Source organism: Callionymus lyra, chromosome 18 (assembly GCF_982586985.1).
Source record: "Callionymus lyra chromosome 18, fCalLyr1.hap1.1, whole genome shotgun sequence".
Lineage (NCBI taxonomy): Eukaryota > Metazoa > Chordata > Actinopteri > Syngnathiformes > Callionymidae > Callionymus > Callionymus lyra.
Window position 1 is genome coordinate 11,932,950 of NC_141835.1, and position 23,398 is coordinate 11,956,347.

Below are 23,398 nucleotides of genomic sequence, written 5' to 3' on the forward strand. Positions count from 1 at the left end.
TACGACTTTTATTGACTGACAAATGACAAATGACATTCCTGTAGGTGGCGCTTTGATTTTTTTTGTTTTGCTAAGTTATTGGATCAAAGCCGAGGATTTAGGAATTCCTTTGGAATCGACGACATTGTATCATGAATCCGTGAACTTTAAGAACAGCGTCAAAGATCTAAATCCATTCAAAGTCACAATATTTTTTGCTTGTACAAGGAGAGTAGAACAGAAATGTCAAAAGACAAGGAATTTCTTTAAAACGACAAAGACAATTATGATCACTTGGGTCGTTGATTTTTGCTTCTCCAGGACCAAACTGATATTGTTCTTGAATTGCTTTCTTCATTTTTTCACCCGGTAGCTTCCTCGTAACGACCCTTTAATAGGAGCCGATAAAGTAAGTCGGCCGTTTCATCGGTACATCCTGTTCCATCTGTAATTTACGATCCCGGGACTTAATATGGTTCCATTATGTCGTCTTCCTGGATTAAGCACGACATAAAAAGACTTATGCTGGATTAATATTCCATCTCGTTTCATCGAGCTAATGTTCCTCCCTGCGCTCGTTCCGTCGACATAAAAGCGGCGTCAATTAAAACCTGCCGAAGACACGAACGAGTGGTTTATCGACGAAAACCCATGGAAGATGGATGGACGCGGAAGGAGTTGTAAAAATAAAAGAGGCTGGTTATGAGAGTCGGGACGTTCAAAGCTCTCGGCGAGTTTCTGGGACAAATTGATTTCTCTCCGGATCATAACAAACTGATCCGTCGTCGTCCGAGAGAAGTTCGTCGCGGCGATCGATGCGCGGCGACCTCTTCGACAAATGACCGGAGCCGAGGTCTCCAGCACTCCGGTCTAATTAGGAAATTCTTCCAGGTTCAGAGAGGGGAGGAAGAGAATAGAAGCGACTCCAGAGGGCGAGCGATCCATGAAATCTTCGCCGTTATGTAAATATTTTTGGGTCATTAGCAGTTTGCTTTTTTTTTTTTCCGTCGGTGTGATCTGTCGTTAATGACGGGTGGAAGTCGCGAAGGGTGAGACTCCAGCGCCGTCGCACTAGAATCATGACTTCATCTGGAAGCTGCTGGGAAAGTTGTTTGGTAAATATTGTGAATGATTTACTAACAACATCCTGCAGTTTAATTATTAAACGATTTGTGATGATTCATTGACTTCATTATTTTATAAACACTCTCCACAACTCATCGTGACCAAGACTTTAGATTTATCTCCAAACCACAAATAAAAACTCTCAATATTCATACATTTTTCATTGAATATTAAGTCAGTCCAACTGTTTTTTTTTTACCAAAAGATCATCTTCGTTTTTTTTTAGAAAATTATTTTTAAACAATTCTGAATAATAGGTTTTTTTTTTTAAATATTTGATTCGCTAGTAATTTTGTTAAATATTTAAACCTAAAAAATCTAAGGTGAAAAATTAACAACAAATAAAGACCTTAATTTTAATATTTAATAAATTGAATATTTAAGAAAAATAAGAATTATGTTGTAAGTATCAATAATTAGGTAAAGAATGTATTACGAATAAAAACCTCATTTTTAATATACTCTACTTTGAATATTTAAAACTGCATTTAAAAAAAAAAATTAGTTCTGTAGTAATTCTGTTAAATATTACAACTTAAATAGTATATTCAAGGTGACGAAGTTACAACGAATAAAAACCTTGATTTTAATATATTAAATAATGTTATTTTTATATATACAACTGGGTTTTCATTTTTTACCAAATCTTCTCTTTGGTTTTTTTCAAACAATTTAAACAAAATCTCTTATATTTTTAAATGTTTTCTTATATTTAGGTTTAATTTAGCTGAAACAGCCTAATTTAATTCTTCAGTAATTCTGGTAAATGTTCAAACTTAAACAGTATAACTATAAGATGAAAAGGGTACGACAAGTAAAAACCTCAATTTTACTACATAAATATGAAATATTTCAATCTGTCTTTTTTTCCAAATTGTATTTTAAAAAGTCTATTTTCTACATTTGTAATATTTAAACAGGTATTTTAGCTGAAAATCCTAATTTAAAGGTTTTTTAAATATTTATTTCTGTGGAAATTATGTTCAATATTTAAACTTAAAAGTTTAACTATAAGGTTAAAAAAAAAGTTATGACTAATAAAAAACACAATTTTAATATGTAATAATTAAATAAATGAACCTGCTTTTTTTCTTTACAAATATCGTCTTTGGCTTTTTTCTCAAACATATTTTACAAGTAGAAATAATATTTATATTATTTATATTAGTTTAACTTAGCAGCCTTTTTTAAAGCTTTTTAAAACAGTTAAATAAGGTACATTGTTTAACTCTTTTTTTTAAACAAATACCGCCAGTAGAATATCTTTAAATAAATGCAGCCGTACTACACGTACAAAAGCGTAACTTTTGCTAAAAAATTCTTCATTATAGTTGTGGATCCAGATGGTCATCGTGAACATCTCCGATTCCCAACCATGATAATTAAAGTCGACTAAGAAAACAACATTAAGGGAACAAACTAACTGATTTTAGTCCAAATATTCTTTTTGCTTTCTGTGGAGAAACAAGGTGTCAGAATTGAAGGTTTCTGCTCGATTTTATAATTTTTTTTTAGATTCTCATATTTTCCTTAATTCATCACATTTATTTTTCAAACAAGGGAAGCATTAAGACGAGTGACATGCAGCTGAACCTTGAAAAAATTGGGTAATTGCAAAATTTAATGAGCTTCACCTCCAACTCTCCTTTTATTAAACCAGCTATGAAGAAGAGCCGCTCGTCTGCTCTGCATGCAGATCTTCTTGTTACTAACCGCAGACAACATCTGTTTTTTAAAACCCGATCATGCTCGCTGACGACGACGATGGGTTTTGGGATTTTTTTCCCAGTCTCCTCGTCTGCAAATGACTTCATTCATTTCCACCACTGTTCTCCGTGTCCACCTCATTAGCTCGGAAGCACGAAAACCAAATTACACTCAATTACAAAGTCATCGGAGGGCATCTGAAGTCCTGTCTCAGCAAGCGCTCGCGGGGGCCCTCGCTGAGGAATAACATTACATTCCGGAAGCTGCCAGAACCTTAAGGGACCGGGAAGGGACTTATTAAGCGATGATGTTTCGCGCCTAAAGAAGCGAAATCAACACCTCGGGAGATGTTTTTGGGCGGCCGTCAAAGCCCGATGACATTTTTGATGAGGAATTTGAAATACGTTTAGCTTTATTTCCTAATTGCTGACTCACATCCAAGTGCTTTTTGCCAAAACCGTTGTGTTTACGAAAATAGAAGTGAGGACCGGCAAATAACTATTCACTTCCAATGAGATGAGATTTGCAACGAGCGCCGCTGATCCATGAACTGCATCTCCCATTAGAAGCTTGTTCATCCGTATTATTTTCACATGTTGGCTTGGCTTGTTTGGCTCCAGCAGATAGAAGCGAACGCCTCGCCTTTTTCTTTTTTTCTGCAGGCTTTCCATGCCAGCCGGGGGGGTGGAGGAGGTTTGTTTTCGGTCGGTCTCGGAAGAGCGTACGGTAAACAGCGCACCGGGGCTGCTTGCCGCCATGTCCCGATCCAGGATGCACACGAAGGGTTTTATTGAAAAAACAAGGCATCCATCAACTCGCCGGAAAACATATGTGACTATTCCGGAAGGTTTGGCTCACTCCGGGATCATTTACATCTTATTTGCGGGGATGGGATGTGGCAGCAGCGTCTCTCCGTGGTGTAGTGACACAAACAGTTGCAACTGAATAACTGTATCCTTATCCGAGCATGAACGTTCCTACTCTTGTCAAAGCTCTAGAAATACTGGACCAAAAAAGAACAAGATCATTCATTCATTTTCCGACGCTTATTCCCTTATGGAGGGATGCAGGGTACTGGAGTCTACCCCAGCTTCTTCGGGCGATGGGTGCGGGACACCCTGAATAAGGCGTCAGTGCATTGCAAGGCACACAAAGACACACAACCCTTCACAAACATATACATAAGGACAATTTCCCGAAGTTCCAAATCAACCTCTGTATGAGTTTGGACTGTGGGAGGAAACCGGAGTGCCTTCCCCCTAATCCTGGGAGCAAACCTTGCAACCCTTTTTTGTTGTGAGGTGGTCCCACTGACCACTGCGCCACCATGTGCCCACAACAAGATCAAGGATGACCAGAATGAGTGTGTGTACCGTATTCTCCAGTGGTGATGTGGAACAACTGCTTTACCACCGCTTTCCTTCCAAGGTGGCTCAGGTACTTGTCAACCCTTGCGTCATCTCAGTTGGTACCCCTCGTGTTGTTATTGGGTCAAGGTTAAACGACCTTCCAGAAATACGTATTCAGCGATGGAGGTTGTTCATCTTGACCCAGAGACAACACAAGGGATACCAGAAAACACATTTTCCCCCCAGGGGCTTTTGTTAAGGAGGCACTTAGGTTCGACCAAGGTCATGACCGTGAGACTATGTCTCTTGGTCAGCCTGCGAATGCCTCGGTACTTCTTGTAGATGAGTCTCTGGGGAGCAGGAGGTCTGGACTCCTTTGCTAAGACTTCTACCATAAGAGACAGAAGGAAGATGGATAGATGGAAAGATGGGTGATGATACCAGATTGTTTATCTCCCGACAAAGATGTCACTATAAGGATATTGTTCTTAAATTCTACTTTCCTTTCAAGTTAGGAAAGCGTGATATGGAGGGGTTGAGGCGGAACAAGAGGAAGAAAAAAGGGGGGGATATGCATTTGTTACCACGGAGAGAAACGCAAGAATTCATACAATTATTGTTCTGGTCCGAGGTCAGTCACTTGTCGTTATGCAACTGGATCGCTTCACTCAAAGATTGAAACCGTAGGTGTGTTGTTTATTCATCCAGTACCAAAGACTTTAATCCTTCGCCGTCCATCTTCACCACTTGACCTCCAACCACGACTGCAAGACATTTCTCCGGCGCTCCAGCATAATTAGCCCTTTTGTCCAAGTGGGCTCCGCTCATTGACTTACTGCTCATGTTCCCTCATAGCAACTGCAAGAGGTCGTCCTCGGAGACTCACTCACCAACAGGCGTGAGGTAACAAGCGGCGTACGTGGGCTCAGGTCCTGCCAGTTCCACGGCTATAAAAAGAAGGAAGTCTATCTTGGTTCGAGTAGCGAGCGACCTGATGTTTAGCACTGAAAGAAACGAACCCTTAAAGAATGACTTACGTCAGAGCAAACGAAGAGATAAACCAAGTGATGTCCTTTGATCTGTGCGAAAAACTGTCAACGCGCAACACGCCTCTGAACATCCCGGTGACAACCAGGATGAGAAAATATTTAAAAATAAGTTTGCATCTTCTTGTGATGAGGTTTCTTTTTTGATGGTGCCACAAGAGGAACGAATGAAAAGAGGAAATTACGAGCCAATGCAGGGAAGCGAAGATTCCTAATGTTTTCTCTTTGACTTGTTTTTGCTTTTTTCATTGCGAATGTTACTCGTCTTCACCGACGGTTTCCTGCGGTGAGTCAACCGTGAACTCTGCTGTGAGGACGCAACAGTAATTCTTTAATAAAAGCCTTTTTCCGTTTCAGGATTTTAAAGTAGTTCCTGTGTTACGTCTTGAATCACATCCTTGTTTTACAGAAGAGAGAAATATTATTTGACCAAAGAAAACAATAAAATTGCCAGTGGAGCAAAAAAAAAAAATAGAAAGAAAATAAAAATGGTAAAAAATTATTATATAGTCATAGTGGAGATTCATTTGGGTCAAGATACAAAATCATAACATGTTTTTTTGGGATAATTCTAATTAAAAAGGGATAATTTATACAACAATTAATCAATACAGTGAAATAATTAAAATGTATATTCAGCTCAGGGGAAAACTATAGAGATATTTCCATAAAAAATAAGTTTTGTTGTTATCATTATTATTATTTTAATGATTGAACAAAGAACAGTTGATTTCAGCCAATTTTTTAAACTTTCATATATTACACCAAAAACTAAATATTAACTAATTTTTGATTAATCAATGAGGGACTTAAATAAACCAAATTAATACATAAATAAGTTAATAACATTTGATTTAAAATAGATTTATTAAATAATATCAGGAAGAATCAAGAAAAGGGAACTAAACACATCTTAAACAAAACAGCTTAAAATTTAAATAAATATATTTTTTAAATGTAATAATAAATAATAGAAACGTTTTTTGTGACACAAACAGTGTATTTATTAATTGTATGTATACATTTTTCATTTTACATCAATTGCTTTACTTTCATTTTCCCCAAAAACAAGAATAACACAAGTAAAAAAAAGTAAAGTAAAAGTATACATGTTTTAAAGGATCAACAATGTGAAAATAAGTCGGTGAGAAACTACTCAGAGAAACTGCCGCCAACACTTTTTCAAGTGGGTTTGGAGGCTGTGGGCTCAATTCCCAGTCTCTTCCCTACTGTGAATGTCAAGTGCTCCTTAACACTTCTTAACGCTCGACGCTCACTTGTACACACGAGTATGTAAGCTCCTTAAAAAAAAGCAGCTCTAATTTTTTTTTTTGTGTCACACTCTTTGAAGTCATTCTTCCTTTTAATCGGACGAAAGCCGAACCTTTAAAAAAAAAAAAAACAACCAACGAGGAGAATACAACTTTGAAAACGTCTTTGGATATTTGATTCGCTTTTGTACCCACCGTTATAAGTCATTAAGGAGAAAAACAATCTATTTTTAAACCACCATTAGGAAGCATTTTTATGGGCCATAAATTCCCCTGTGAAGACTATATTTATGTACACGTCAGTAACAAACTTGTCACCTCAACAGAAGCTTTGTTTTGTGTCGTCTGGGTTGTGTCGCAGCTTTTGCTGTTGGATTACTGAGACGGCAACATCCTGAGCTTCGGAATAATCGAGACAAAAACGTCAATCCACGAGAGAAAAAAAGTTGTTTGACCACCTCATTTTTTTTTTAAGTCCATAGGTGACCGAAATATTTAATTTGTGCCCCAAAGGATCAACACGAGTATTGCAAATGTGTTCAAAGTTTAATTATAGTGTGATGCTATCTTGTCTTTTTTCTGACCTACACCTGTGCTGTGTCTCAAATCAAATACTTCTCTTAGTGCACTGGAGGTTAGTATGCATCACGATACTGTACATACTAACTAGTCCGCAAGATAGTATTGCTGTGTCTCAAATCGCATGCTACTCTTAGTATACTAGAAGTTAGTATGCATCAGTTTAGTGTACGTACTAACTAGTACGCAAATTCTCCACAGATAGTATGTCTCAAATCAAACTCTGCTGCTACGCACTAACCGGAAATCACATGACAGCTTCTTCTTCTACTTCTATTTAATGATGTTTCAACCAGCTGTTGGAACGCTATCGCCGACACCTGCTGGCAGCACGTTTTGCAAGTTTGGAAAAAGAAATAAAGAAAAAATATGAGAATCTAAATAATCGAGAGATATTTAAGCTGGTATCCGCACCGAAGACATGTCATCCTTCTACTGCTGCGGAAAATACACCTGTAAGTATATTAATATATATGCATTTATATATGACGTAACTTCCGTTTAAAACGTCACTAAGATGGCAGCTGTTTAGGGTGGTTAGTGTCCATCGAACCATGCTCAGTTTTGTGGACGTGTTAGTACGCCAATTTAGTGTGCACGGCGCACTAAATTTTCGCGAGATATTTACGCCGATATCAGCAGCGAAGACGTGTCATCCTCCTACTGCTGGCTGAAAATACACCTGTAAGTATATGTGTATATATATATATAGATATGACGTAACTTCCATTTACAACGTCAACGTCATTAAGATGAAGCCGTTTAGGGTAGAAAGAGTCCATCGATCCATACTCAGTTTTGTGGGCGTTTTAGTGACAATTTAGTGTGCATGGAGTACTTAATTTCGCATACAAAGAATTGAGACGCATTTATGCACTCAAAGTACTAAGTTTAAGTATGCAAGTATGCGATTTGAGACTCATTGGGTTTAACTTCTGTACCATATATTTGACCAGTTTTTACCAGAAAGATTTTGCCGATATTGTTCTGGTGACAACATATATCTCAGAGAGGAGATTAAATGAATGTCTTCATTGGTTTTATCAACGTTTCTTTCGGTGCCAACCTGAGTATGATCTTGTTTCGTGGACAAAGACACCTGCCTTGCAGTTGGTTCTTAGGAATGTTGTCAGGAATGTTCTAGCTTAGCTTCACACAGATCCCCATATACGTGACTTAAATCTAGTTAAGCTTTAAATATGCAAAAAAAAAAAAAGAATGAAAATAAAGATAAAGAATGATATTCGATTTTCTTGCAGAATTTTCAAGGTTTGTTTTCAGTACAATTGATTGAAAGTTCGATGCTTCCCTAGATGTTTCCCTAGGTTTCATTATACCTTCAAAATAATAACTTATAAATATCTAAATGTGACTGAAGTGACATTACAGTCACAGTATATTTTTTTATTTATCCAAAAAAAATTGAATATGAATTTAGGAATTCATAGCTAAAATTGTCACAAAAAAACGTTTCTGAACCACATATTTGGGAGGCATTTTATTGATTTGATTGTAAATGTTTTAGTTCTTAATTTTTGGGGGGCTGCTGTGTTTGTCTGTTTCTCTGGTTTGAGTAAGACGCTTTAAAAAAAATACTCACTTACTAACTGTTTCAGGGATTACCTAGTCAGTAATTGTGGCTAACAAAGGTACAGAATAGGAAAAAGAGGTAAAACATATCTACGATTTCAATATTTTAAGGTCTTTAGTTGATCTGGTTTTCGATGTGTTTTTTTTCCCCTAAAAGTACTTACTCAGGCAGATGTTGTCGTGGAAGAAGTTGAGAAAGTCGTGACACTGTTCTCGGTGGTTGCCGCTCGCCACGCAGGAACACCAGGGGCCGACGTTAGACGTGGAGTTGTCAAGGTAGTTGGGCGTAATAGTACTTCCTGTGGAGATTATGGTCGGAACTTTAGCAGCAGAAAAAAGTAAACTTTTCTTATTTATATACGTTGCGACATCTTCGGAATCACTTAACGCTGTGATAGAGGTATTAAAACCTGTTTAATTTCAGCTGAAAAAACTGCTTTTGTTGATCTGGGCCATGTTTTGGCGTCTACCATAATTGATTGTACTCGCTCCTGCAGATCATCATGTCTCAGTTAATATTCTCTAAAAAAAAAAAGCCGTCAATACTTTCGAGCACTCCAGTTATTAGAATAATGATGAGACCTCATTCTTGCCGCCGCCACATTAATCAGCGCTTCATTGATCATCCGGCCTCCGCTCTCCCTTCCAAGTCTAAATTCATTGTTTTTGAGTGGCTCTCAGTGCACTTGTCAGCTCTCCGCCTCCCTCCTTCTGGATCCTGTTTCCCCCCCCCCCCTCGATCCATCACGGGAGGTGTCTGAGGCGGAGCGGCCAAACAAAGATTTAGTCCTTACCTATGAGCCCCGTGTACGCCAGAAGACACGCTCCGTGGTTCTCCTGCTTGCAACCGCCGGCGCTCTGATCCGAGGGTTGGCAGTCGTACTGGAACTGCGCCCAGCGAGACCTGCGGGAGCAACAACACGTCATCCATCATTTATCTGCGCCCCGACTGGTACAGAACTCGTGTCACGGAAAAAAAAAAAGGGGGCTGACGGCAGAAGGAGAATCGCGCCACGACTTCACTCCGTATCACTCATCCGATCCTTAAGAATCACACGCTCCGACGGACCCCCCATTCCTCTTTACCTTTTTCCCCTCGATTCCCCACCAAGCGAGCAACCTCTGGAAGAGTGACACGCCATAAAGAGTCAATGAGGGGCAGAGATAGACCTTGGTTTGCTCTCTGACTACCGTGGGTGCTATCTGGCAGGCCTCTCACTGCAAGGACGTCAGACGAATATGGATCTCGCGAATAAATCCAGCCTCCCACAGTCGCGGCGCCCATCGCTCCCTCAATAATCCTCCGCCGCCGCCATCCAGCCACATCACCATTATCGCACAAGGCTATCAACGCCATCATATCTTATCATCAGCTCCCGTTCCGCTGGCATTTGCAGGCGGACGCCCCCTCAGGGCCTCGCAAGTAACCCGGTCTTCCCTCGTTTGTCACGTCTTTGCAGAGAGACGTGTGAATAACTCAAAGGGCCCTTTCACTTCGTTACGGCATCCACCGCCACTAATGCCTCCTAATGCCAGGCGGTCTTTGCGCAAGCCTTGGGAGTCTTCATCCCTCGGGAGGGGGTGCAGAAGAATAATGCCCGATCGATATCCGTGACGGATTAAAGCCTTTGTCTTACTGACATTTGAAGAGGAAGTAGATTTAATGCTGTCCATCATGGTGCGTCAGACTCTTAATGCCTTCGTTCTCTCAGGCTTTTCGCTCTTCGGATTTAACACCAAGGACGGGACAACGTTGAAATACACCGGGTATCCATGCTAATACATTGTAACTTTTTTCCTTTACTTTTCCCAACTCTGTTGTTTAAACTGTATTATCTGCAATTACTTATTAATTTAACTCTAAACTTTAAGAGCTGTGTTTCTTAAAATTAATGGTTCACCTAAAATTCTAACTTGACTAATTTTCTACTGACCCTCATGTCGACTAAGGGTTGGGGATTATTTTCAGAGTCATCTGTTTTTTTTTTAATAGAAAAAAACGTTTGTTCATTTTTATGTAGCCACTGGAGCTCAGTTGTCTTCGTCCATTGTAGTCAGTGGACACTTGAAGCTAGAGTGTTTAGCATATTAGCCTTTTAGCTTCCTCTACAAACAAGCTTAAAATACTGAATTTATATAATATTCTTCAGAGCAATTACTTATGTCGAGGCTTCAATACAAGATCGACGTTACAGACGAGCAGTATGTATGTATGTATGGATGGATGGATGGATGGATGGATGGATGGATGGATGGATGGATGGATGGATGGATGGATGGATGGATGGATGGATGGATGGATGGATGGATGGATGGATGGATGGATGGATGGATGGATGGATGGATGGATGGATGGATGGATGGATGGATGGATGGATGGATGGATGGATGGATGGATGGATGGATGGATGGACGGGTGGACGGGTGGATGGGAGGATGATGAATCCGTGGATGGATGAATGGATGAATCCGTGGATGGATGGATGAATGGATGAATCCGTGGATGGACGGATGGACGGATGGATGGATGGATGGATGGATGGATGGATGGATGGATGGATGGATGGATGGATGGATGGATGGATGGATGGATGGATGGATGGATGGATGGATGGATGGATGGATGGATGGATGGATGGATGGATGGATGGATGGATGGATGGATGAATCCGTGGATGGATGGATGAATCCATGGATGGACGGATGGACGGATGGACGGATGGACGGATGGATGGATGGATGGATGGATGGACGGACGGACGGACGGACGGATGGATGGATGGATGGATGGATGGATGGATGGATGGGTGGATGGGTGGATGGATGGACGGACAAATGGGTAGATGGATGGATGGATGGATGGATGGATGGATGGATGGATGGATGGATGGATGGATGGATGGATGGATGGATGGATGGATGGATGGATGGATGGATGGATGGATGGATGGATGGATGGATGGATGGATGGATGGATGGATGGGTGGATGGGTGGATGGATGGATGATGAATCCGTGGATGGATGAATGGATGAATCCGTGGATGGATGGATGGATGGATGGATGGATGGATGGATGGATGGATGGATGGATGGATGGATGATGAATCCGTGGATGGACGGATGGATGGATGGATGGATGGATGGATGGATGGATGGATGGATGGATGGATGGATGGATGGATGGCTGGATGGATGAATCCGTGGATGGATGGATGAATGGATGAATCCGTGGATGGATGGATGAATCCGTGGATGGACGGATGGATGGATGGACGGATGGACGGATGGACGGATGGACGGATCATTCGGCGTACAATGTGACTGTTGGCAACATAGAGCATCTACACGACGTCACAACATGATCTTGTTATTCACATCCAGACGTACACAACATGATTCATGCTCAATATTAAGACATTTTTCCTGACATGAGACGCATTAGACTGCTGAAATCTTAATGAGCTGTCTGAACTCATCACTCATGTCGCCCGAGGGCACCGAGAGCATGAGAAGTAATGAACAAACGACTCAAGGATGCGACGACTCAACAGGTGAACTGCAAATATAGCTTCTATTTCAGTACAGGAGGCGAACGCATTCAGCCGCGGGGGTCCGTGAACTCAAGTGTCTCCCGGGAACCGCGTCATAAAACACACAAAACATCACTTCTACGGTGATTAAATGTAGGTTTAGCTGAAGTATGAAGTCTGACTCATGGAACATCTTGCAGGAAATGAATTAGTTTCTCATTACAATATAAACATATTTCTATACAAACTATTCAACCATCCTCTCAGGCTGTGGGAGGAAAGCAGAGTGCTTAAATAAATACATTCAAAAGCAGAACCTTCTTCAAAGGACGGATATCATCATCAAATAAAATACAATTTGTTTCAACTTAACTTACAAGGTTTGACGGTGAGAGGCGACAATAATGTTTCTTATTTTCCGTCGAACAACAAAGACGTTCAGCCGCTCTTCATGGCTGAACCCTGATAAATATTTGTCTTCAGCCTCGGGGCGTAAATCCCAAGAGATAGACGACGTCTAATAATGACAATTTCACATGGGCGTGTGATGAGCGGCTGCTTCTCCGAGACAACGAATGCGGCAATTAAGTCGGCTAATTAAGAAAAGTTAATAAGTATAACACACTGAATTCATTAAGTGCGGCCGACTAATTAAATATAAATGGACGTATAACCAGAAAGACCAGTCTTCCGAGTTACAAAAAGGCCATTAATCGTTCGGAGGGATGGATGGAAAGCTGCAGAATCACTCACTATAGAAGTGAGAGATTTACTTCTAAATATATTTCCCTTTTTCCTGAGAATCGGCGAAAAAAGTAACTCATTAAACCTTCGCAAAACTCAAAAAGGAAAGACAATTTATTTAAAATGTCATTGTTATTGACTAGATAGGCTGGTCTTTCTATCTGAACCAGGTCGTTTTGCAATCATTTACTTAAAAATGTCATGTTTACAAGTACATTTCACTAATTGTGAGATTAATCGCGATTATTCGCAGCCCATTAGTGAAATTAACTTCATTGTTTTTTTTAAACAAATAAAATATAGTGAACAATCCTCATGATTGTTAAAAAGGGGACAAACTAAAAAAAGGGGCTAATTTTAATGATAGCAAAAAGCACAACTGATAGCAAGATTTATTGGAAAAATGTTATCATGACCGTAACGTTTTATTAACGTTTTTAAAGCGTTTAAAAATCGGCCTCTAAAGATCGTTTTTGTCTTTAAAGATATACAGTATATTTATACACAAGAAAACTAGTATTACTTGAAGAGGGGTGTCAATCCCAAATGGAGCCAAAAACCTTTTCTTAAAGGCAAATTTTAGGGTGGAGAAAAATGTATACGTCAAAGTATAGATTGGAATCCTGCTACTGTATTGGGATCGGAATATTGGAATTCCAATCTGTCCTAGGACAAATGCGAATTCTACCAGGACAATCTCCAATTCTAATAGGAGAAATACAGATTACATCAGAATGTTATATCAAATTGTAATTCCCATCTCTACTAGTAGGATTCCAGATCCTACTGGATTCTAATCTGTACTGTGACATATATATATATATATATACACTAAACTGTAAAAAGAAGTATAGTTTGATTATGATTATTGGTAGCTCCGAATATCTAAATTATAAGTTCTTACATCATGTTTTGGTTTTTCTCTAGACAATTGTTGACATCGATCATTTCTGTCCCATTGCCTTTGTTTAAACCGGACCCATCATGAAAAACCCCCGAAATTTTTTTAAATTCTATAACAATCAACCAAATTGACCAATGTGCTGTATTTGGCCCACCGAGTCTTGAGTTTCATTGTACTTGAAGGTACACCAACAACATCTAATTCAAATAAACAAAAATAAACCATCTACATCGTACAAATTTCAGTTGGTCATAATCGTCTCGCACACTGAAAAATCTGTATGTACATTTTATTCATACGTTTAAGACGGTGGAAGCCCTAACAGAACTTTTACACTGCATTATTACCGGGACAAACTTCTTTAAGTTAATGCTGTTGTTAAGAAGCAAGACACATTTATCTCGACTAGTGGGAACTAAATGTCAACCTGAGATAAAAAAGACATAGTTTTACCTGCACACGTAGTCGGACTTGCACACTCGCACCTGGGCGAGACAGTTGGGCTTCTCCTTCTCCTCGTACGAACACGACGGCACGATGGTTTGGCGGCGGCGCTCCGAACAGGCGGTGTCGGTGCAGGGACAGAACAGCAGCTCGTGGGTGTAGTCTTGGGGGACGCGGTCGAAGAACTTCCTCAGCGCCTTGTTGCACTTGGGCCGGTTGCAGGGGCCCGAGCGGGCCGACGGCTGGATGCAGGACGACACGTACTCCGTCCGAAGCTTCTGGCACGTCTCGTCGATGTTGCACGCCTTGGCGGCGTCAAGGCAGCGGTTCACGGTGGTCACCTCGGACTCTGGACGGAGACAAAAACCATTTCAATGAATCCCTTGTTTAGCGGAGGTTCAGAGACTTAATAGCAGTCGGTATCGACGTGCATCTCGTCATTCAATTGCTTTGTTGATCCCGCGGAATAATCTTCTCGGATAGCTTGTCAGGCCTCTTTTCAATGAATAGAACATCGGCTCAGAACCGAGCGGCGAACGCCCTGGTTCTGAATATCGTATTCCGGGAGGTTAATGCAAACCCGCGACCCTGACGGAGCTGCTCATCGAGCCGATGTCTAGTTATTAGCGTTTCTACACCATCTGCCTTCCATCTTAACTCTGTGATCAACGACGAGCTTCTCTCAACATCTTCCTCTTTTGCTGTTTACGTTCAACCCAAACTCCGCCGCTCTCTCTCTCTCCCGTTTATCGTTTTAGCTCAACCTTCAACTCATTTCTCAACACCCCCCCCCCCCCTCAATCTTAACTCCCTTGCTAATGAGGAACCTCTTTTTGACGTTAGGAAAAATCTCCCTTTCTTTCTTCAGCTTTACATCCCGTTCTATCATTTTCTTCCCCAAGCGACCTCGCACTCGATACCACGATGATGCTGAACTCCTCTGGCAGACGGAGCTGCTCATTAGTCTGTAAACTGCCCGTAGTTCAGCTCTCACCGAGCTGTCATATCAAGTATGGATGGCCTCGGAGAGCGAGCTAACAACCCTTCACAAAGCACAGGTTGTTCTCGAGCTAACCGCTAAGCTGTCTTGAGGGTGGGCCGGACGGATAGGAAGCCACAGCGCCGAGCAGGGAGGCCCTAATAACTTCCACTGACCACACCAGCTCCGAGGTGATTCTTTTTACTTTCCAAGACTCGCGGAACTAGCGGAGCTTCTGACAGGCGTCATTGTTTACCGGTGGCCGAGCCGCTTCCTTCATATTTAACGACACATCCAATTTCCGAATGGTCATCTGTACTGCTGTGGGGCACAGACGCATTGTTTCGTTGGTGGTCGTTTGGGAAAGAACTGAAGAAAAAATTGTAATCCTGGATAAATCCAGTGTGGGCTCGACTAATCCAGGGATAACCAACCAACCATTGTTCAACGATTATCTAATTATTTATACATTTTTATGTCTGTCTGATATTAATTTCTTCAAGACTCCCAAGCATTATTAAGTAAGTGAAGTATCCATGATTTCAGCTGATGTTGATCATTGTAGGAGGATGAAAAGAGGGTCAGAACACTCCCTCCACCTCAAAACAATCAAATTAAAGGTCAACTTATGTAAAAACTCTCCTGACTCACTCTCTTGTTTAAATATAAGTCTTTCTCTCTAAGACGCAGTAAGTCCCTCATCATGACCATGTTTTTATGTGATTGTTACTAAAGTTCTCCCCCTTCTGAAATCTGGGCGAACGAGAGGTTACGAGAGTCCATTATGATGTGATAATGTAATCACACCCCGCTTTGTTTATACAACTAGTCCCTTGGAAGTGGAGACTTCCAGGATTGATGACGCCCGGTGACAAACCTTGATGTTTAACCAATCACATCCGCATGGTTATGGTAAACAAGATTTAATCTTCAGAAAATGTTTTCAGTGGGCGGGGCTTAAGATCATTTTCTGATGTCAATATTTCAATGAAAATAGAGTTTTGTATGATCTTTTTAAGACACACTTAAATCAACACATTGAACTCAGAATTGTTAATAGTAATGTTAAATGAGGAAAATTTCCCATAATCCACCTGAACTTACTTTTTCATTTTTTTCCAACCTCAAAGTTTTCTTTTGGGTTATTTGGTTTTCAAATCAATTTTTAATATCCTGCTTTGATCTTTTCCCAAACGGTTACTAAACAACATTGTGTAAACAATGTGTAAACAACAAACTGATGTGTTAGGTCATAATTTGGCACTCAACCAAGAATTTATTTCGGGGTTTATATGGTCATTTTTCCAAACTGAAACGAAGCAAAACAAAAAAGGAATGAGCTTGGATCGGTATCTGTGGCGGCTCATCCTCAAAGCTCTAACAGTCAAACCAACACCAAAGGGTTCCCGCCAACAAATAAGCAACACTTCAAGCAATCCATCTGTTTTGGCTCTTTTTCCACATTAATTAGAAGAAAAAAAGCAACGTTGCTATTAATGCCGTGTGATTTTACACCTAGGGGGCGATGTTTCCATATTACTCCTTGCATAAAGATTTTATTTATGCAATCTGTTTATCATTGTTAGTCATAAATCTCTTTATTTTTCAACAAAAATTGGACAAATCTATACGTTTGTTTCTTCTAGTTTAGACTATTGCAACAGCTTATTTTTGTTGTTCAGTTAATACAAAACTCTGCAGCGAGAATTCTGACCTGCTCTAGTAGAAGAACTCACATTTCTCCGATCCTTAAAACTCTTCACTGGCTGCCAGTTTCTTTCAGGATCAACTTTAAAATACTCATTCTTACTTTCAGATCTATTCATGATCAGACCTTCCATCAGTGATCTGATCCAGCCTTACACCCCAGCTCGGGCTCTGAGGTCTGTGGATTAGAATCTACTGATGGTTCCTGAACACGGTTCAGGACCAGAAGAGAGAAATCCTTCCAGACTGTTGCTCCTAATCTTCGTCTGTGTTTGATGATCTACTGACTCCTTCAAGAAACATCTTAAGACACTTTTATTTGTACTTTTCCCCGATTTTCTCAGACTCCTGTGTTTTTCTTATGTGTCTTGACCTTTTAAAGTATATATTTAAACTGTATATTGTTTTTGTTCACTTCTGCTGCCAAAACAATATAAAAATAAGGCTGTTATATAAAGCTACGTTTTTATTTCACAACATCTCCAATTATCCAGCTGCAGAGTTCTCGACTGACTGACTGAGGTCAAACTCACTAACGTCTCACCCGTCAGCTCGCGAGCGTCTTTCATCACACCTCATGAACTTCTTGTGTCTAATTAAATCAACGCAAACTACACTTTTAAAGCGAGGAAAGGTATTTTTATGCAGTTAACTCTGTTAGAAGCAAATAAAAAAAAAATTCAAATTTTGTGATAACTTCACGTAGCAATGTCCTCTTAACGTAGGTATATCTAAGACCTTTGAAATATATTTATTTATCTGGAGCATTTCACAAACAAAAAATATGTCTTCTTATTATTTTGTGGCAAAGTTTTGTCTGGGGCTCTGTAACATACAATCATAGAATTTTTTATTTCTCTTTTTCTTGTTATTTCTGCTCCTTATGTCTTATGTGTTACTTTTTTCACTTAAAAGATGATTATTTTCTGCTAAAAACAAGCGTTAAACGTGGATTTTGTCCATTAAAATTGCTAATGTCGAGGCTTCAATACAAGAGCACTATGGAGGTATTTGGATGTTTTTGAAGCGTCTTTTCGGAAGAAGAAAAGTGAGCGCCGTCCACGACCTTCATATGAACAAACATTTTTGTCTATAACTCTCAAAAGGAACCGAAAATAACCATTAGTCGACATGAGAGTGAGGAAAAAAAAGGAGTGAATTTTGAATTTAATCTATACCTTAACTTAATCACTTTCAAAAGAGAAGGTTTTGAATTTGGGGAGACAAAAAAGCATCTTGAAATAGTACTTTGTTTGTGTGTTTGGCTAGTACAGTACAACTTAGCAATTAGCTTAGCAATTAGCTTAGCAGTTAACGTGTGTTCTACATTGGATTGATAGCTCTGTGATTGACTATTTTGGGCTAAATGCTCCATATAAAAATTCATAAAACAATCCCATTAGTGAGTTGTTATTCACCGGTTTTGTACTTCTTTGATCAATTAAAACATTCATAAATAATAAATAAATGATATATATTTGTATACAATGATTTTACAGGCAGTTGCTACAAGGTTAATGAAATAAACTAATATACATGATATATGTAAAGTTATTTCATATATGTTTGTGTCCCTGAGCAAGACACTTAACCCTGGAATTGATGGTTGAGCTGGCGTCGCGGCCTACTGCTACCATTGTGTGTGAATGAATATACTTATTATATAGCGCTCTAAATTCTCTACATCTTTCATTATACGTCCTGTCTTTTATCCTCTCTGACCCTGAACCATCTCTTAAAAAAATAAATAAAGGGACCTTTTTCTGGACTCGGACAAAGACCTCCGTCGTCCTCGCCACGAGTATTTCCAAGTCATTCATCCAGCAAAGAGCTCTTGTGCTGGACGGCTTTAGACCTGAAGCCGCACAGCGGGGGCGTGAGTATAAAACTTATGGCTCATTATAATGGATGAATCACTCGGCAGGTTCGATAACGGCTCAAAATATGATGAGCTGTGACGCGTCTTTGAAAAGGGTCAGCGCTCCGGTGGAGCCGGAGCCTCAATAAGGACGGAATAACATCGATTAATCAAGTCTTTATTGTTTTGACAGCCGACCCTTCAAGACGCACGACGTGGACGTCGACTCTGACCCGACGGTATTCCCTGGAGGATGATTGATGGTTCGTTCCGGGTCTCGGGAACGACGTTATTGAGTGTTTTTTATTAACTTAATCAAGTGTCGTGGACTTCAGAACACAAGTGTTCAGGCATTCGTCTTCCATCCTTTGCCACCTAGAAATACATTTTCCCCCGTATCTGCGATCTTCCACAATAAAAGCTCCGACAGCGCGTTGAAATGAATCGGTCACAGTGAAGCGATAACACAAATGAAGGGTCTCGGGTTCTTTTACACGATCTTACGCTGATAATCCACGACTGCTGATTAAAATCTAAAGCAGATAAAAGCTGGATTTTCATGTAGAAATACATCCACGGAAAGAAAGCGGAAAAAAAACCAACGATAAATTTAGAGAGGTAGTAAAATAGATTTATATTTACGTGTTAATCGATGTAGGAAAACAATGTTGTTCGTGGCTTAGTAGTACTTTATACACATTTTACAACCTGAACTGCAGAACAAAACAAAAATACAACAAACACTGGACACTGTATACCTCTGCCAAGGAGCTTTATTTATCAATTAAAAATTAACAAGTTATTAAAAAAAAAGTTTTTACTTATAGCGATTGTGTAAATAAAAATAAAAATGTCCTTATTCTAGTAATAGAATACTAGTCATTAATTTTGTATTTTTTTGGGGGGGAAAAATGATTTATTCAGGAAAGTGGCATTAAAGAATAAATGTTTAGGTTTTTAAATCAGCAAATGGGTTTGTTTAGCTTTTCCACAATATTTTTTTCAATTAGTAAGTAAGTAAGTAATTTTTATTTTTATAGCGCTTTTCCAGACCAGGGTCACAAAGCGCTTAAACAATCAAAACAATATTCAATAAAGTATATACTTTAAAGATCAAGATAAAACTGATAACACAACAGGAGTTCCAGAAAATCAAGGAAAAGCCTGAACAAATAGGCTGAAAACGACCTAATAAAGCAAATCAATTATTGAGGAATATTGTTTTTCGACAAACAACAAAATACAAGTTCTGGTGTCACTTATTGTCACATAAAGGTTTTTTACTATTATACTATGTCTAGTAATATAAGGCAGCGTTTCGGAGACATACAAGAAAACACTGAAACCACCAGAACCTTTTGAAATTTTTTGAAAAATAATAATGAAAACATTCCGGCGTCATTGAATTAAATTCTTAAGTCTCTTTTTGTATTAAAACAATGATCCAAAAATTATTTGCTACGACCAAAATTTGTGCGTATGGAAAAGTGTTGTCTTGCAAACCTAAAAAACAGTTAGGTTGCCTTTTTTTGCCGGTTCTGAACACTTTAAATACTCATTTATAGTTCTGAGTGGCAGCGGTCAGAAGCCAAAAATCCCAAAAATATTTGCTACCACCAAAATTTGTGCGTATGGAAATGTGTTGTCTTGCAAAACTAAAAAACAGTTAGATTGCCTTTTTTTGCCAGTTCTGAACACTTTAAATACTCATTTATAGTTTTGATTCAGAAGCCATACAAGAAAATACTGAAACCATCAGAACTATATGAAAAAAGATAAAAGATAGAAAATAGAAAATAACTTCATCCATTATTGAAGAAAGAAAATATTCCAACATTCCAACAAGTAAGTAACAATGCAACAAAAAATGTGGAAAAAAACACACAAAAAAGTTTTTCTAGCTTTGTTGGTTCTGAGCAACAGCGGTTAGAAATATTGTAGTTAACAAACTAAAAAATTAAATCTGGGCCACTCCTTGGCAGCGGTAATACAAGTGCAAGCGAGGTCTGAATCAGAGTGACTTAAACAGGTCGAACACAAGCTCCAGCACTTCTTAATTCATTCCACATCAATTTAGTGGAGTCAGAAAAGTGTTTTAACATTTATCTATTTATATCCGAGACAGGAGGAAGAGAGGAGCGATGATGCGAACCGACGCCGGACAACCAGAATAGAGCTGCTATGAAAACATTGAATTGTTTATGTATTGTGTTCTTCTTGTTGCACAACTCAACTCTTTACAGACGATCTACCGCTATTTATAGCATCAGAGCTCGGAAAACTTTTCCTGCAACAAAATCTTTCTGAAATCCCTTCATCCTCCCTTTATTCAGCTTCTGGCAATTATTTTTTGTTTCCACACTCCTGTTTCCTCCCCCAGTCTCTTCGCTGCCAGACACATTTAAATAAGTAGGTAATTAATCGGAGCCCCGGGGCCAACAGCAGCATGCTCCGGCCCCGAGGCTCGCCTACAGGAGCGCCAGCTAGAAAGAAGCCAAGTTTGGGCTTCAAAAAAACAAAACCTGTTTAATCTTCCGGAAAAATGGTGACATCTCTTTTTTTAAGGCGGCGACGGGCTCCGGGAGGACAGTTATGATCTTATTGATATTGTTTAATTCGCCTGGTGTTGTGCCGTCGAACTCACCTGCGGCGATGGATGCCAGCCGAACGTAATCGGAGCCGCGTTCCTCCGGCTCGTACGGATAATCCTCCACCAGGCTCAGACCTGCGAACACACCACTGATGATTCCCACGCTGCCGTTAAATTTAGCTTAATCCGCTAAGACCGCGCGACGAGCCAATCGATGACTCGAAATCAAACACTTAAGAAAAAAAAAAGTTTTACTTGTCAGCTATGTTGTAGATTTTAAAAGAACATGTACTTTCTTTCTTAGAACGAAGTTCTATTTTTTTATTTATGCAAAGATTAGAAATCACATTTTCTACTTAAAGTAGGCACTTTTACAGCGCATACCTCAGCCAAGGATCTAATTTCAGGAGACTTTAAAGCACTAGGGGTGTGTATTGGCAAGAATCTGGCAATACAATCGGTATTATGATTCGATATATATAAATATATATATTGTGATACTGTAGAAACAAGAATATATTTGTAGTATTGTCGAGTACTTGACTCTGGTGTTGTCAGAATTTACAGACCACATGACTTTTGAGGTCGTAACTCATTTTATTTGTTATCAAACCAAAATATGTCCAAACATCAGCTTTAAAAGCTGATGGAGTCGACTGTATCCTCTCGTCCTCAGTCATCGCCAGGATCTCGCTGGATTTCAATGTTCATTTAACTTTGGAGGACGTAATGACTGCTGCAATCTAGCGGCTTAAAGTTTAATTGCAACACAAAATTGAAAAAATGGCGTGAATATTTTAATTGTAAAAAAACTATAAAGAGTAAAACTATGGTTATTTATTTGATTATCTATTTAGGACTGTCGAATATATAGGTACAGTATTGTGGAAAGATCTATCGCCAATGATATTTTCCCTAAAACAAATGTGTTTTTGTATCCCTTGTGTTACCTTAAGCCAAGATGAAAGACCTCCACCACTGTATATGTATTTATGGAAGCCAGGGAAGTTGTGACCAAGAGGCAACACAAGGGATACCACACACACATTTGTTTTCAGGCTACTGGGTCACCTTGACCCAGAGAGAACAAAAGGGTTAAATAAACTAAAATAAGCTTAACTTCAGTACCGTATTAACATGGAAAGAAAGGGACATATGCAAACAAAAACATAACCTTTGACGGAGGTGCAAAAAACGACTTAAAAGTTTCATGAATGAATGAATGAATGAATGAATGTAAAGGTTATAACTTCATCGACTATATAAGAGAAGCCACAATCCAAGTGATTCTCAGCCTTTTAGTTCTAAAGTTCTAAACCCTTGATTACACATCTAACCATGGTTCTAAGAAAGCATGCCCTCCACAGAACTTGCCTGTAGAGGGCAGAACATGCATGAAGTAGAACTGCTTTTCTAGTTAAAAAAAGGTTGATGTTGCAGACACAAACTCACCGTGAAGCACCGACTGGTGGAGACTCCAGTAGATGCTCAAGCAGTTCTTCTCCCTCTTCATGCCTCGCTTGCACTGGCAGCCGCGCAGCGGCGTGGACAGCAGCGCCGTCATGGCGTTCTCGCACTGGTTCCTGGCCCCGGGCCCCAGCTTTACGCTGCCGTCTCCCGCCACGCACTGCCGTAGGGTGCGTAGCCGCGGGCTGCAGGTGTCGTCGCCGGAGCAGACGTCGCCGGCTCGCAGGCAGTCGCGGGTCACCTCCGAAAGAAGGACGCAAGGAACACCTGCCGACACAAGGATGGTCGGGAAACCATTGATTTGAATTCAAGGAGCGGCTCGTAAATGAGTTAATATCCACCGAGTCATAGCGCGGACGATCAAATATAAATTGGGTTTCATATTTGCATGAAATTACAAGCGTCGTCATCTGAAAAAACAATCAGGTTCAAATGTGTGTCTCCATTAAAACAACATCGGTAGCAGGAGGAGGATTATCCAAGATATATCTGTAGTATTGTCGAGTACTTGACTCTGGTGTTGCAGAA

At 39.8% G+C, this 23,398-nt stretch overlaps 1 protein-coding gene across 1 annotated transcript in view; it reads right to left on the reverse strand.

The window, feature by feature from the left end:
- The window catches only part of gfra4a (GDNF family receptor alpha 4a), a 125,619-nt gene that overhangs the window by 6,882 nt on the left and 95,339 nt on the right, over positions 1 to 23,398 (reverse strand). Inside the window, exons 2-6 of the mRNA XM_087780505.1 lie at positions 22,856 to 23,137; positions 21,458 to 21,538; positions 14,279 to 14,618; positions 9,441 to 9,550; positions 8,811 to 8,945 (exon numbers count right to left, since the gene is read on the reverse strand). Of these exons, the coding sequence (XP_087636631.1) occupies positions 8,811 to 8,945; positions 9,441 to 9,550; positions 14,279 to 14,618; positions 21,458 to 21,538; positions 22,856 to 23,137 (948 nt within the window). The remainder of the gene's footprint in view (positions 1 to 8,810; positions 8,946 to 9,440; positions 9,551 to 14,278; positions 14,619 to 21,457; positions 21,539 to 22,855; positions 23,138 to 23,398) is intronic.